This window comes from Cricetulus griseus, chromosome 4 (assembly GCF_003668045.3).
Source record: "Cricetulus griseus strain 17A/GY chromosome 4, alternate assembly CriGri-PICRH-1.0, whole genome shotgun sequence".
NCBI lineage: Eukaryota > Metazoa > Chordata > Mammalia > Rodentia > Cricetidae > Cricetulus > Cricetulus griseus.
Window position 1 is genome coordinate 52,509,593 of NC_048597.1, and position 16,652 is coordinate 52,526,244.

At 40.5% G+C, this 16,652-nt stretch overlaps 2 protein-coding genes across 2 annotated transcripts in view; one reads left to right on the plus strand and one right to left on the minus strand.

The window, feature by feature from the left end:
• Rabl3 (RAB, member of RAS oncogene family like 3) overlaps positions 1 to 14,827 on the minus strand; it is a 31,859-nt gene extending 17,032 nt beyond the window's left edge. Inside the window, exons 1-2 of the mRNA XM_027412709.2 lie at positions 14,713 to 14,827; positions 10,911 to 11,002 (exon numbers count right to left, since the gene is read on the minus strand). Of these exons, the coding sequence (XP_027268510.1) occupies positions 10,911 to 11,002; positions 14,713 to 14,758 (138 nt within the window). The 5' untranslated portion in view covers positions 14,759 to 14,827. The remainder of the gene's footprint in view (positions 1 to 10,910; positions 11,003 to 14,712) is intronic.
• Positions 14,828 to 14,880: 53 nt separating this feature from the next.
• Gtf2e1 (general transcription factor IIE subunit 1) overlaps positions 14,881 to 16,652 on the plus strand; it is a 30,530-nt gene continuing 28,758 nt past the window's right edge. The window contains exon 1 of the mRNA XM_027412708.2: positions 14,881 to 15,030. The gene's annotated coding sequence lies outside the window, so the exon portion shown is untranslated. The remainder of the gene's footprint in view (positions 15,031 to 16,652) is intronic.

A 16,652-nucleotide genomic window follows, 5' to 3' on the forward strand; every position in this document is an offset into this window, starting at 1 on the left:
GTGCCCAAGTGTTTTGCCTCCATGTATGTGTGTGTACCATGTACATGCCTGGTACCCAGACGTTAAAAGAGGGCATCAGAGCCCCTAAAATCACATTCTCTTTAGAACTTCTCTTTTTATATGGCCTTCACATGATCTATTAAACTATTTCTGATCAAGATTACCAATTACTAGCCGGTCCGTGGTGGTGCACGCTTTTAATCCCAGCACTCAGGAGGCAGAGGCAGGTGGATCTCTGTGAGTTCGAGGCCAGCCTGGTCTACAAAGCTACACATGAAAAACCCTGTCTTGGGGAAAAAAAAAATAAAGATCACCAATTATCTCCACAACTGCTAATGCCAGTGGTCTAGTGAGTTTCCATCTCATTCCACCATTTAGTCACCCCCTGTGCTTTGCAATCTGTTTTCACTTAGTGTCTGTGACATCGCTATCTGTGGGTTCCTCCCATCTCACTGACTGGTCTTTTTCAGGGTCACTTAGGTTCTCCTTACTTCTCTCACTTCTGTTGCTGTAGCGCCCTATTCTATTTCTTCTCTGTCAATTCCTGCTCTTGGGCAATTTCATCTACTCTTAGGATTTTATGTATGCTGATGAATCAAAATTATGTAAATCTTGGGAATTTTAGACTACTACATTAACCAGGCTAGGAATGTCTAATAGCTACTTCAGAGTTAATCTATCAAAAAACAAAAAACAAAAAAAAAACCAAAAACCAAAAAACAAAACAGGATAACCTTGTCTTCTTTTCAAACCTATTCCTCTATCAATTTTTACAGTCTTAGCAAAAGGCAATCTTTTTGTTGAGATATCTTTCCAACAAATTGAGTCAAAACCTTAGGAGTAAATTTGGACTCTTTCCCCACTACACAATTGTTCTGTCAGCAAATTCTGTCCCTTTGATCACCACCTGAACTATCATCATTTAGGGAGATGTCTCTGTCTACTTTGCCTGAACTAATTAACTAATATGGTCTCTTAGCCAGTTTCCCTACTAGAAGCATTCCTCCACCAATTTGTTTTTCACAAAGTAGTTAGAAGGAATAATTTTAAAATCTAAGTGAGATCATCTCAACCTTATGCTTTCTCAGTCACAATAAATTTCAAGGGATTCCTCATGATTTAAAATTTGGATATACAATAATCAGATGCATGATGATTCAAGGGTAGTAGACATCAGACTTGTCAAAGGAACTTAAAATTTAATATATAGAGCCAGGTGGGTTGTACATCTGTAATCTCAGCACTTGAGAGGTAGAGGCTGGAGGATTATGCATTTGAAGTTGCCCTTGGCTATACTGTGGGACTCTGACTCTCCATATCTCAGTATTCTTTCCCTCCCTTCTAAAAAAAGAAAAATATACATGCTAAGGTAGCAGAATCGGGTTCTTTGGGGAGTGAGGCCTAGGCATATAAGTCTCTAAACGATTCTGCTGTAACTCTCTACTGGAGAACTGCTGATTTTACAGATTTGAACTATTCTGCTATTAGGCTTACAGCTTTGCCGTGAATCAGCCCTGGTATCACCGAGCCTCTGATGAAAGAGATGCATCTGCAAAGCACCTACTGGCTTTAAAATAATGATGACAAAAAAGGCAACTTAGTTGTTTAAAAGATGTCATAAAAATCCACAAGACTTCACATGTTATACTCAACAGGATGCTTTGCGTTTTGCAGTATTCATTTGTTTAGTTCTAAGTCCTTTGGTCAGGAAAGCATTTGAGTACATGTGGTACTCTATAGATAGTCACGCTGGCATTAAGAAGATAAGGAACTGACAAAGACAACAAGATAGGAAATGATGACAGCAAAGTTATAGACATTGGACACTGTTTCAGAAAATGGAAATTAATGTTATATATTGCAACAAAAACCACTATTTTGCTATATGACATAAATAACTGATAACACACAGCTATGCCCAATCATCAAAACAAAAGAAGGTTAAGAAAGTGTGGAAACAGCTGATATATTTTAGAAAGATTCTAAGTGAAACTATTTAAATAGGGAGCATGTAATCTGGTATGAAAAAGCTTAGCCACCTCCACAAGCCCCTCCTGAACTTTCCTTCCCCCTCACAACCCAAGCCAGGGCAAGTTAGGTTCTCTTCTTCCGTGTTTCTATAACTTTCTCTACAAGCTGTCATCTCACTGCACTGTCTCACTGAACACCCACTATCTCTTCTCTCACACTGGGAGTTTGAGAGAGCAAGGGTCGTGTCCTGTTCATCTTTGAATTTCTAGAAAATAGTGCTATACCTAGAACAAGTTTGCTAAATTAATATACTTATGTCATGTTATCCTTCAAGGTTTTATTATGTTTAGTTTGCTTACTAAATATCTGTTTTTCTTAGGTATAGTTATCAGATGAAATAAATTGGAATAAGAACTATAGATTCTTGGACTGTCCCTGAAGCTTCTGAGACAGGATAAACACCTATATCTTTGTAATACGACTCCTACAGATCATGCCTTCTTAGCCTTGTAATGTACTAGCCTGGTAGCCAGACCACTTTGTGTATACTAAGCCACTCTCATGACTCATCTATACTCTCCTCTACCACAAAATACCTTCCCAAACCAGTTTTTCAAATATCCTTCTAGAATTAGAAGAGGTGTCTTTCTTTCTTCCCAATTTGCTTAATCAATACTCAAGTAAAAGAATCCATATGCAGTGAGTCTTAAGAACTTAAAACTGTAGGTTATAAGAAAGTTAACACTGTACTAAGCATGGCTCTTGACAATTAAGTGGAACCTGCTGTTACATTAAGAGTCTAACAGGACAGGTAGAGTAATGCCTAACTGTAAAAAGCTTTCTTAAAAAAAAATTATTTAAATCAAGTCACCAAGGATCTGATACTTAGAGACATTCAAGGGTTTATGGTAATCGGTTGGGCTTTCTCAACAGGAAGCAGGGCTGTATGGGAATCACCAACAATGAGCAACACTCCTCAGTACCACGCCCCTCTCACATGTCTACTAAACAAATCCCAATTACACATGGGTTCATTTCATTTGAGTGCTTCAGTGTAACTTTTGAAGGGAAATACATTTAATAAAGAAAATGATACGCATCAAGAAAGAACAGACATTAACAAGTTCAATTTAGTAACTGTGCCTATAGAATTACTGCTAGGAAGAAAGGAACAATAGGAGTTCTTAGGAGAGTGTTGACAGAAGAAGAGAAGCAGGACAAACAGAGCAACTAAAAGATGCAATGGGTGTCCTGGACATTTGAATTAATGGGATAGAGGCTACTGTTTTTGTTCTAGGAACTTCTCACTTGCCTTCAGTCAAGCTCATTTCCTCTATCTAAAGATCTTCCCCGTCCTCTACCCATCCTTCCCTTTCTTTCACATCTAACCTTCATGAAAGACCGGCTGCCCGGTCATTCCTTTTGGTTTCTGCCGCTAATATGTAATCACACGTTCAAAGGTTAATGCTACCTTCCCAATGTTTGTTTTGTCTTTCCACCTTGTATCGCAGGCATTTTATAGTGAAGTCCAATGCTGCTCCCTTCAGGACTGCCCATGTTTGCCAGTCCATCCTTTTAGCTATATTCTACTCCCATTAATTTTTCAATGGCCCCTCTTTTAGGAACTCTTTAAATGCAACCCAAGGTTTTCTTTTATTTCTTCTTTGAATTCATTGGTTGTCATGATTTAGGATGACTACACAATTGCAATTTGGAATTACCTCAAACTTTAGCATCTCATTATCAAATGCTTTCTGGTCAACTTCAGCTAGATCGCTCCTAGAGGTACCCTTTACCAAGTTTACAACTGAATTTCTGGTAATTTCCTTCTCTCTTACCTATGATAGACACCTTTGGGAGGGGGGTTAAGTCTGTCTACCCAGTAACTTGGACCACCCAATCATTAGCATCTTCCTTCCACACATTGCTCACTTTCTCTCAGACTGCTATCACCTTGTTCATTAGTGCTGTTCTGTGGCACCGTCTTCAGTGATGGGCATGTCCAGAACCAGTGGCCAGCAGCATGTAACTTACCAAACCATCCAGATATGGCTCATTCAACTGCTGAACTAATTTTTAAATTTTAGTAAATTCAAATTTGTTGCCACATGAAGCTAGTTGTTGCCACGTTGAGCTTCATCTGAGTACTTATTTCCCTAGATTGTTCTAGAATAAGAGGCAGTAAAGTTGTGATTAAGAACCACAGGCTTCTTTCTGGAGCAGGCTGTCTGGACTTGAATTCCAATTCTGTCATTTGCTAGCAACATGGCCTTCACAAATCCCACAATGCCTCTGTACCTCAATTGTTTCCTGTGCTGAACATGGGACCAACAATACCCACCTCACAGACTTGGTGTGGGAAATCAATGAACTACTATGTGCATGGGTTCCTAACCAAAGCAAGCACTAAAGAAATGTTAGCTATCATTATTATTGTTACTTTAAAGACTACTCTATAGAAACCTTATCCCTCCAAGTAAATCCACTTCATATCCCTTGTGAGGATAAAAACTATGCCTTTTTATTTTTCCCCAGTGCCTGCACATTGTTTCGTTACCCAAAGAGAAATTCAATAAGTATTGATTGCATGCAATGTACAAGTTAGAGAGTTAAAACCCCATTAAAGGGAACTAGAAATGACAAATCAATTTCCTTATTTATAATCTGTGAAAAGATTAAGCTCTAAACATCTTGTTGTCATTACTAGGTATAGCCATGCACTTATCAGTCCATTAGATTCGAGGTAATAAAGTCAGAACCAGGAGTGAATGAAGAATGCCACATAACAAAACTCCCTACTCAATTAATTCAGTTTTGGGGTCTGCACAGGAGAGATGGGTCCATACAATCAGTTATAATTATGGGGTAAATTCATTAACTTGATGCAACACTTGAAATGATGACATTATCACCTTTGTCATCTCTTATTTTTAGTTGCCTCTTAACATATCTAAAGTGAGTTAAATGGGGCAACTGTGTCCAAGAGTTCTGAAGAGGGGTATTCAGGAATCTACTTTAGTCCTAGAGAGTCCCCTCTTGCAGGCTCGGTAACACAGACACTGTGATTGTACTCTAAAAGCTGCTTCAAGAATCACTGTTCTAAGACATTTATAAGGCCTTTATACACTTGAATCATTTTTCTACAGGGAACTACTGCTCATTTTATTATAATAGTGATTTACATTTCTATGACAACTTTAGATTATACTTTCAAAATGTCTTTTACATATGTCAATACTCAAGAAACACATGAAGGAAGGCAGAGATCAACAACGAGCAGTAATACAAGCTAGGCCCCTTTCAAAAGCCCCACATGCCTTATTCTTCAACAACATAATTCAGGTCAGACTGGCTTTAAGGGAAGCACCTAGCACCACACTGGTTCCAGTGAGACCAGTCACACCATTACACGAGTTCTGTCTACTATAGCACCCCCCCTTTTCTTTTATATTTACTCTTCTCTCATACAATACATCCTGATGGCTGCCTTCCCTCCCTCCATCCCTCCCAGTCACCCCTCATCTCCCCTTTTCCCCAGTCTACTGCTCCTCAGTTTCCCTTCAGAAACGAGCAGGCTTCCCAGGGATAGGTCCTCTGCATATATGTTGTGGTGGTTTACCCTGTTCTTGGGACCCCTTTCCTCCTCCTCCAGCTTCTATTTCAGTTTCCTTTTGGGCAGTTTCATGCTATCCAGAGTTCTTAACATGGAGTAATGAATACAACAACAACAAACCCTATCGTCCAGCAGGACTTCAAGGAAACTCTTAACTTGGTAACCCCCAAAGCAGAGATGTTCTCACGGAATTCCTGTTATTCCACGAAGTCAGCTCTCTGAGAATTTGCTAGTTTGGCTGACATTCTCTCTAAGACTTACACAAAAACATTAACTGCAGAAATGATCAAGCCTCCTTTCACACAGAGGACCCTGCAGAAACAATGTCTGTTGTGGAATCCTTGCTGCCAGTTACACTCAGGACATTCATATACTTGTTTTCCTCATTGAACACACACACACAGGGGAGGGGCTTTGTTGGAACTCTGGCATTCTTGTTCTCAAACTACTTACCATTTGACCTCAATCATTTCCTTCTCCCAAGAATTTCTACTTTCCCTATGGAGTCTTACCCTATGATCACAAAATCCTGTTACATCTTAGCCTCACTTTTCTATATTAACAATAACTACCTCTATCTTAAAGACACAACTTTCAGATGCTGTTTAACCTTCAACACTCTTGGTTTTGGGTTGAAAACTATGAAATGCCTTGCTTATCCTCACACTCCCTTCAATTACTTTATCATTACTTAAGAAACTAGTGTTTGGAGCCTGGACCATCGTGAATACTCCCTTCTCTCTGTTCTGACTGTGTATCCCTAGCAGTTTTCTGTGAGCATACAGACTAGACACTGATGACTTCTACATTCATCTGGAAAACAGATTCAGCATCCCATTTATCTCTACTTAATCACTTAGATGTTTCTTAAAATGCAGATTCCTGGGTACCATGTATATCTCTAAATTAGAATATTTGGAGCAAAATCCATAATCCAAATTAAAGGAAAAAATCTATCAGACTGACCATTAAAATAAACGTCTATGTCCTACTTAACAGGAGACACACCACAAAGACGTGGTATGCAACCAATTAAGTGGAAGATGGAAATAAGATACACTACAGAAATACTAAAAATAATTAGTTTAAACTATTTCAGGATCAGAGAAGATAAACTTCAAGGCACAATACATTGGCAGACAGAAAAGGGGCATATTACAGTGATAAAATGTTAAATCTAGGGGCCAGTAAACTGCTCAGTGGATAAAAGTGCTGGCTGTACAAGCCTGAAAACCTGAATTTAATCCTGGGAAATCTATCAAGCAATTTAAACAATCTTAAACCTGGATAAAATCTCAAAAGAGGCAAATTAAACGAGGAGGAGGAGAAGGAAGAGGAGGAAGAAGACAATGACAAATTTACATATATAGTGAAAGGTTATAACATTTACTCCTTATAAGTGATCAAATAGATAAGAAGACAATCCAGTAGAGATAATTAAACAAAATATTTAACAAGCTTGACCTAATAGACAGAATACTATATACAGCAATGACAAAATATGTATAAATGTATTCTTTCTGACTTAGATATGAAATACTTAACAATTATTTAACAAAATTGACCATAAAACAAGACATGAAGCAAATCTCAGTCAATTTTAAAGGATGAAATTATATAGTATATATTCTCTGAGCACAGTGAAAATAAGCTAGAAACCAGTAATTGTAAGATCATCAACACTGTCAAATGTTTGGAAATTAAGAAGCACATTTCAAATAACAAATGAGCCAGAGGAGAAATTACAATGGAAATTAGACAGTGTTTTGAACTGAATGATAACGAGGCAGCTAAAGCTGTGTTTAGACAGAAATTTCCGTGCCTCAGCGCTCTGTGAGAAGCCTGAAAGAAATCAATGAAGCAACTACTCATTTCAAGGAGCTTAAAAAAAGAGCAAATTAAACCCAGAGATATGGACACCACAGTGAAATTCAAAACAAACATAGGGATGGGGAGATTGTTTATCTGGTGAAGTCCTTGATGGGCAAGCATGAGGGCCTGAGTCCCACTCCACAGCACCCATGTTTAAAAAAAAAAACAACAACAAAAACTGGGTATGGTAGCATGCACTTATAACCCCAAAGTTGGAAAGGCAGAGATGGTGGATTCCTGGGATTTGCTGGCCGTACAGTCTGGCCCCCTCGGTGACCTCCAGTCCAATGAGACCCTGCCTCAAAAGAAAAGATGTGTGGTTCCCAAGGAACGACACGCAAGGTTAACTTCCGGCTTCCACAGGTTCCCACATTGGGCTGCACCTGCACACATGTGCACATATACCCCCTACCCCATCCCCCCAAACCCAAAACATATAGAAAAGTAACAAAGCAGAAACATATCTTTGCTAGACCATTGGCAAAAGTGATCAAGGAAAGAGCACCAGGCTGGCAACATGATTCACTGAGTAAGGGGCTTGCCTCCAACCCCAACAGCCTGAATTCTATTCCTGACGCATATGGTAGAAGAAGAAGAAGACACTCCTGCAAGTGTTCCTCTGATCCCCACATGGGTGCCGTGCTACATGTGCCTCCCATAAATAAATATACATCTAAAAAATACAAGCTATAAACTACTCATACCAGAATATAAAAAAATAGAAAACAATCTACAGGATTTTCAGTAATGATTATATTATTCAATTGTCTTACTGAAAGAAACTAAGACAGAGAAACAATGTTTTCAATTTGCTGGATATGAACAAATTCTTTTTCAAACACAAAACTCCAAAAATTGACAAGGGAAGAAATACAATTGTTTTCTTGTTTTCTTTACTGAACTTACAAACTTCCCACATAGAAAATCATAGTTAGTTTCACTTGTAAATTCAAAGGATAATTAGCAACAATCTTACAAAGTTCTTCAGAAGAACAGGTCAGCACAGTATCAGAACCCCACAATGAAATTGGAAAAAAAAGTAAATAGGCTAATATGTCTCATTAATGGTGTAAATATCTGAAAAACATACTACATAACTGAGTCTAGATATCAGAAAACTGATCTAGGCTAACATGTCAAGACAAGCTTTTGGGGGGCGGTAGGGCTAGGGAGATGGCTCAGGGGTTAGGGGCTCATCGGGTGCTTTTCCAGAGGACCTGGGTTTGGTTCTCAGCACCCACCCAGCAGCTGACAGCAGTCTGTAACTCCAGTTACAGAGGATCCCACACCCTCTTCTGGCCTCCAAGGACACTGCAAACATGTGGTACATACCTATAATATACAGGTAAAACACTTGTACAAACAAAAATAAAGGTAAAGGCACGTGGGTGGTGGTAGTGGTTTGGATTTAGTTCAGGATGTCAAGATGTGTTTAGTGTTCAAAAATAAACAAATAGACTAAAGCAGGGAAATAATGATCATTATGAAGATAGAATGAATAGAATTCAATAACCATTCAGGATACAAACTCCCACCAATAAACTAGTATAGGGAACTTTTAAAGTAATATATATGTACAGAAAATTCTATATCTGGGCTGGGGATATGGCTCAGTGGTAAAGTGCTTGTTTGGTGTGCACAAAGCTCCAGGTCAAATCCCCAATACCACACACAAATATAATTCCTATACAAACACTGTACTTTATGTGCTATACTTCCCCTGGGATTAGGAATGAAACAAAGATAATCATTACAGGTACACGTATTCTAAAATGTATTGGATTTTAGCCACTTTAATAAGACAGAGGGAAAAATGCACAGGACAAAAGGTGATAACATGAGCCTAGTTGTCCACGAGTGGGGACAGAAATGAAGGGTGGGCCAAGGATAAAAGGAGAGGCAGATTGTGCAAAAGTCAGGAACTATGTAATTTTCTTCTCTCTTATAAATGATATAACTAGGTCTCCAGAGGTATATTGATTAGTTTAAGGTAACTCTTTAAGTAGAAAAGGCAATTGATCCAGGGCCCAAGTTCTTTTTTTTAAATGTGTTATGATTGTTCTTAGGAAGGGAGTTAGAAAAGTCTAAAGGACATTTTGTCCAGAATATGTTACTGGGTCTCCCAAACCTAGATAAAATTGCTATTGAATTTGTTACCCAGACCCTGGTTTCCTTACATAGCTAAGAATATAAGAACATATATGTAAAATGATTATAGTCCTTTTCTACTCCAAACTCAAAAGAAATGCTATAAAGTATTTTGAGGGGGAGAAAGGAGAGAGGGAAAGAAAGAGAACATAAACTAGTGACTGAGAAAGAGAAAGGAAGGGATATTCACAGTTGCTGGAAATGAAGGAAAACTTTAAAATTAAAGATGAGGGAGATGACACAGACCTCAGACACAGCTTAAAGGCTAGTGCCCGGGTGTTAGTGGGAATCCAGGAATGGTGGACTCATTTTCCAGCTTTTAAGGTTAAAAGTATGTGTGGGTGAGTGATAAGGAATAAATTGCCATCACCATCTTGAAATGTGAACCCTGGACAAGCCCCTCAGTCAGGGGAGGAGGCAGCTAAAAGAACTAACTGTCCACAGATGAGAGACTCCTATCAGGGGCTGTGGGTAGGCTGCCTACAATCCATGTTTACTTTTTATTATGACAGGGTGTACATGTGGAAGTCAGAGAACAACTTGCTGGAGTCAGTTCTCTCCTACCATGTGAGTTGGTGGAAACTGAATTCAGGTCAGTCCTTAGCCTTGATGGACCTAGACCTACTGAGCTGTTCTAACCAGGCCCCATATTTGTCTTTGATTCAATGGTAAGAAGACTCATCAACAGACGACAGACTTGCCTGGAACTAGGCACTGACACTTAATTTAGGGGATACTGCACTGAATACCTAATGTGACAGAGAACAGACAATCCATATAACTCCCTGGAAGCTTTTGCCTTTACACTGCACTTCTGGGCACAAGTTTGGAGCCTTAGAGCTACAGGCTTAGGCAGAATTAGTCATGGAGGATATTAATTGAATTCTCAAAATATAGTGATGAAAATAAAAGCCTGTACAATCAGACACTTGGGTTCATGTGTTGATTTAGCTTCATGAGTTAAAGGAATTTGGTTGTTTTTTTTTACTTTCTCATGACTTAAGATTAAATAAGGAATGACAGTAAAGTCTTGATGCATAGTAGGAGCTAAATCAATCTCAGTTATTATTATCACTTATTTCAATTAATTTCTGTAATTTAATCATGTGATTTGAAGGCCATTCGGAGGCAGAGGCAGGTGGATCTCTGTGAGTTCAAAGTCAGTCTTGTCTACAAAGTGAGTTCCAGGACAGGCTCCAAAGCTACACAGAGAAAACATGTCTTGAAAAACCAAACCAAATAAATAAATAAATAAATAAATAAATAGATACTATAACTAATGAAAAACTAAGACAAGAACACATACTCTGATATCCACCGAGCAGCCCACAGTCCATGATGGATTTCCCAGCACTTGATTGTGGCATAGAAGATGGACGAGAGAAGATTTCCCAACACCTGTGGAAGATACATGGTCTCTAGTCAGCGGAATATGTAGCCCTAAATGGGACATTTGTACCACTGCCTGTAAGCCAGGAACATCTCACAAAATTGTTTGAATTCTGTCAGTGACAGGCCTCATGATGTCATCATTCCATACTCAAAGGAGTTTAGTTCTCACACATAGGTTTTTAGAAAGCAGCTAACCACTTTGCCCCAGACTTATCCTCTGGCTGGTAATAACAATCCTACTCTCTTTTCTTCATCATGGCCTTCTACTCTGCCCCAGTACTTTATCTCTTTCTAGATCTCTTGTGCTCAGGCAATCTCGTCACTAATACTAAAGGGCACTTCTTGAAGATCTAAGAGGAGAGGAAAGGGATGAACCATCTATTTACATCCTGGTTTGGAGTCATTCGTTCATTTAACTGGCTATGAATTGTGAATTGTATCAAAAATTCAGGAAATCTCTCTGTGTGCAATATTACATATGCGCCTACAACCCATGTTTACTTTTTATTATGAAAGCTGTATTTCCAACAACCGAGAAAGTATAAAAAGGAAAAATCACCTTAGACCATGATTGCCAACCATATGGGGGTTTCTATGAACATGTTGTTGTTGTGATCATATACACAGTGTATTTAATAACAGTAAAAACTGGCTGAGGCTCAGTGCTTGCTCTATAAGCATGAGAACTGGGGTTGCATCCACAAAACTGACACACAACACCAGGCACGGAGGTGCATGCTTGTAATGCTGGTGCTGAGGAGGCAGAGACAGACAATCCCTGGATGTTGCCTAGCCTGACGGCCTTAGCTTAGGAGCTCCAGGCCAAGGGGCGACTTCACCTTAAAAAGAAGGTAGGGGACAGACATAGGTTAACCTCTGAGTTTGAGGCCAGCCTGGTTCTATGCTAGCCGGGGCTGTATAGTGAGACCATATCTCAAACATGTAAATGCCCCCAACAACAACACAAGATGGAAGGGCTGGAGAGATGGTTCAGCCATTAAGAGCATTTGTTGCTTTTGCAGACGAGACTTGGGTTCAGTACTCAGCTATGTGGAAAGTAATTAAAAATCCACAATGATATACATTAGGATCATGTTTGCAAATCAATTTTTCCCATTCTTTTGAATTTTCTACTGATGCAATCTGCCCATTTAACTGATAACGGGTTTTAGTGTTATTAACTTAACTTGTATGACCTTTTGTGTCATACTGTGAGTTGAATATTGAATACTGAGTATTGAATACAAGTTCATGCACATGTTCGGCAAGTGCTCTACTGTGGAGAAACATCCCAGCCCTATAGGACCTCTTTGCATATTAAAAGAAATTAAACATCTCATGTCATTGAAACAACCATTTTCTCAGGTTCCTATTATATTCTCTACATATAGACTTTAAGATTTGAGGGCACTCAAAATTATTTTTTGCATTATACTCACTTCATCGTGCCTGTCATCTATAGTCTTTAGAGTACATTGTTGATTTCTGGGTTTACATACAGGTTTATGTTAGAGGTGTACCTAAGGCTTTAGTTATCAGTTGATACATGCTTTGAGCCCAAAGTTGGCTTAACTGCATCAGAATAAGCATCTATGCATGTTGATATGTGTAGTTTATTTAGCTCTCCATGAAGGAAATGCATGGGGTGTGTTAGCCAAAAGGAAACGAAGCTCTCAGCAACGAGAAGAGATGACATTCTAGGGAATAGCAAGTGCTAACTATTCTTTTTTTTTTTTTTTTTGGTTTTTCGAGACAGGGTTTCTCTGTGTAGCTTTGGAGCCTATCCTGGCACTTGCTCTGGAGACCAGGCTGGCCTTGAACTCACAGAGATCCACCTGCCTCTGCCTCCTGAGTGCTGGGATTAAAGGCGTGTGCCATCAACGCCCGGCTCATTTCTGTAAGAACTTTGAAACTTAATACCAATCTATAAACAGATGTCCTTTCACCCACAGATAAATGTAGTCCTCACCCCTCAGCAATGAAACTTCACGTTGCAATATACAGAAACCACTATAGAAAGTCACAACCAATCAAAATGCAGAGCTATGGAGCTGGTCCTAATGGCTACAAAACACTCTCACCATAATCCTGTTGCGGGAACATTACAGAAGAAGGGGTGGAAAGACTGTTAAGTACCAGAGGACCAGGGAGTTTGCTCTGAGAGGTGTCTCCTAGTAATATCAGAAGCTACACCCATGAAGTCTCACCAATATGACTGCCCAAACATGAACTGAACAAGGATGGCACCAGTGAACACACCACAGTGGACAGGGAAAAATAACCCACCAGGCCTCACCCTATGCCAAAAACTACAGACAACTAAATAAAACTGGGTATGGGACAGGTGGGGTCCTACCCAGGGAAGGATATACTAGCTGTCCAGTGCCAAACAATCAGTCCTGAAAACATATAAACAAGTAGCATTATTTGGACTTAGCAGGCTACACTTAGGAATATATATGTATATACAAGTATAGATAAGCACTCAATATCAATTAATGAAAAAAGAGGCGATGAATTTGAAGAAAAGAGGGAGGGGTAAATGTAAAGGTTTAGAGGAAAGAAAGGGTGGGAAGAAACATTCTAATTCATTATAATCTCAAAAATAAACAAATTTTAGGCCGGGCGGTGGTGGTGCACACCTTTAATCCCAGCACTCGGGAGGAGGAGGCAGGCGGATCTCTGTGAGTTTGAGACCAGCCTGATCTACAAGAGCTAGTTCCAGGACAGCCTCCAAAGCCACAGAGAAACCCTGTTTTGAAAAATAAAACAACAACAACAACAACAAAAAAAAAACAAAAGCAAAAAACAAATTTTAAAAATTATAAAAAGGTGAAATGTCAAATGGGGGTTGGCTAAGACTGATTTCAGTCTTATAATTTAATAGGTCGGCTACTTGGCATATAGGTCCTCTTTACCAAGCATCCAGCAAATGTCTGTTTAGAGCACAAAAGGTCATTTCCAGAAAAGCGCATCTATAAAATGCATGGCTGGGTTACATCCAAGTTCTTGAGAGTTGGAAATGGGAATGAGAAGGACGAGGCAGAAGAGGGAAATAAGGAGTTCGATAGTAATTATAAAATGTTCAAGGTATAAAAAGATTTTGACACTAAATTAAACTGTGCTTAGCATTAAGCGGCTTCAGAGTGTGGCCCTTATCAAATTTATTTCCTAGGTCTCAAAGCCTAATAGATGAGAACAATAAGAAGGAAATCATGACTACCATCTAATATCACATTGGGAGCTACAGCTTACGACTCTGGGTTCCCACCAGTTCGCCTCACTTTTATCATCTGTAGAATGTTGTTAAAAGACTGATTTGAGAATTAAAGACGCTGATATGTGTCAGTGTATTCTTAGTGTATATTAGACTTAATGAACAAAGTTTCCTGAAGGCGCGGTGTTACCAACTTCTGTCTGCCTAACAAGAGCAATACAGGAATTGACAATATACTCTCGTCGGGGGTCGCCTGGGAGACCAAGGTAAAGAAAACCAAAGGCAGAGAAAGCCCGGGGCTGCGCGCCCCCCACCTCCCGCCACGCCACCACGTCGTCAAAAGGAGCAAAGTCCTCTGGGAAGTGTAGTTTTAAGGTCTTGGAAACTACTTGGGCCACGAACCCAAACGCTAGGAAGCTGGGGGTTAAACAGCGAAGAATGCGGGGTATCGGGTAGCTCGAGCGTGTCGGAAGTTCCAGACGTGGGTTAAGCCGCTCACCTGAGTCTCCCAACACCAGAACCTTCACCCGATCCAGGGACGCCATCTTGCCACGACTTCCTTGAGGTTAACGCCCGTTCCTGGATTCTCAGCCAATCAGGGAAGGGTTTGAGGGCAGGGCCTACTACCTCATTGGTCGGCCAGGGCACGATTGGTTTGATTGAAAGCTTCGCCGTGCGGATTAACGGGTGGTTTCCAAACTGGTCGCAGGAATTAGGCGTTTGTCCTTGTGTCGCCAGTGGCGTGGGCTGGCTGAAGCCGGTAGTTGATGTGCTGAGGGCGGCTGTCTGTAGTGGGAGTGTTCGAGCATCCGCTTGGGTAAACCTTATTCCCTGATCCTTGTTCCCGGTTTCTGACCTGGCGTGGTATTTTATGGTTTCTCCTGTCCGCCCCCGCCTTCTGTACCCCCCCCCCGCCTTCTGTACCCCCCCCCCCTCTCCTCGACCACTCTCCTGCCTTGGTCCTCTTCTTAGTCTTCCAAAAAACCCTTACCCGGGAGCGGCCCATGTGCGGCCTCGGGTAGGTTGGGCTCAGCGGGGCCGGCCGTGGTCCCGGAGCCCCCTGGGCGCGTCCGAGGGACTGTGGGGGCTCGGGGTCTGGACACTCCTGGGCACAGCTGGTGGAGGGCACCTGGGACCCGGAGCTTCCTCCGTCGTGGGCCCCTTCCAGTACGAAGGGACGGAGAGTTCGTGAAATACAGTGACAGAAAAAGTATAGAGGCGGTGTAGAATCCACGTTCTCCCAGAACTCAGGAAATGGTACTTTGAAATAGTCTGGGCGTCCTGCACCTACTTTGTTCTTTTACCCTCCACTCTTCATCCAGTGTAGTCTTTATTTAAAAAAAAAAATCACACATTTAATTTTGTAACTCCTTGCTTAAAGCCGTTACAAGTTTAAAAGGAAAAGGATGACTTATAGTTGTCATTATTGTGGATGCAGGAGGTGTGGAACAAGTGAATTAATTCTGTGGAAGCTGGCAGGATGGATGTGCTACAAGAGCACGTGTCCAGAAGATGTTTTGAGAGTTTAAGTACTTGAGTAGCTTATGCTATGTATGCTAGTGTTGGTGAACAGGGTGACGTTTCTGGTCTTAGAGATGCAGGTAGAAACTGTACAGATTCTGAGGCAATGTGGAGGAGAGCATTAGATGCTACTGTTGGGAATTTGGGAAGGCCAGGAAACATTACCCAAAGCCTTAAGGACATCAGGAGAAAGGTTTGGCTTAGCTTTGAGGGCCGAGGGAAATGGTGTGTGGACATGAGGCTAACTATGGCAAAAGCAGAATGATTTCAACTTTGTTTCTCCCAGCTCCTTAAAAGTTTGTACACTTAGACTAAAGTTCTGGACTGGGTAGGGTGAGGTTGGGAGAAAGAAGATGAAGACCAGTAGCTATGACACCAAGAAGGCACCACAGACCAGAGAAGTTGTCTTCTTAAGTGTCAGCTGCTATAGAAACTAGCAAATGGAGGAATGTGGGCTCACTTTTCACTTACTTCCAATTTTTCAAGAGGAGTGGGACGATGAAATTTATAAGTTTAAAATTTATATTTTTAAATGTTGACAACCGATTCATAAAAATGTTCAAAACATTCTGTATGGGCTTCCAGTTTCAGAACTTGGCTTAAGTATCTTAGACCTAGAGATTGAGTAATCTTGATTCATCCTGACTGGGGACTTAAGTGGTGAAGGAACAAAGGCCCTGGTCAGGAAGGGGGATTTAAAATTGGGGATTTTTGAATTAGGTAGCCCCCCCTGAGCTCCATTTCCATCAATTCAACTACCTTGTGTATGTCTTCAAAGGAATAGCGTGATATTTCATCAAAGACATGCTTCTGAAAGGGATGTTAGCTATTTCTCATGTACTTTCTCTCCTTACAGTGCCTCAAAACAGCTACATAGGATTTTTTCCCCCCTAGTATATTGTTGGGTCCTTTTGATTT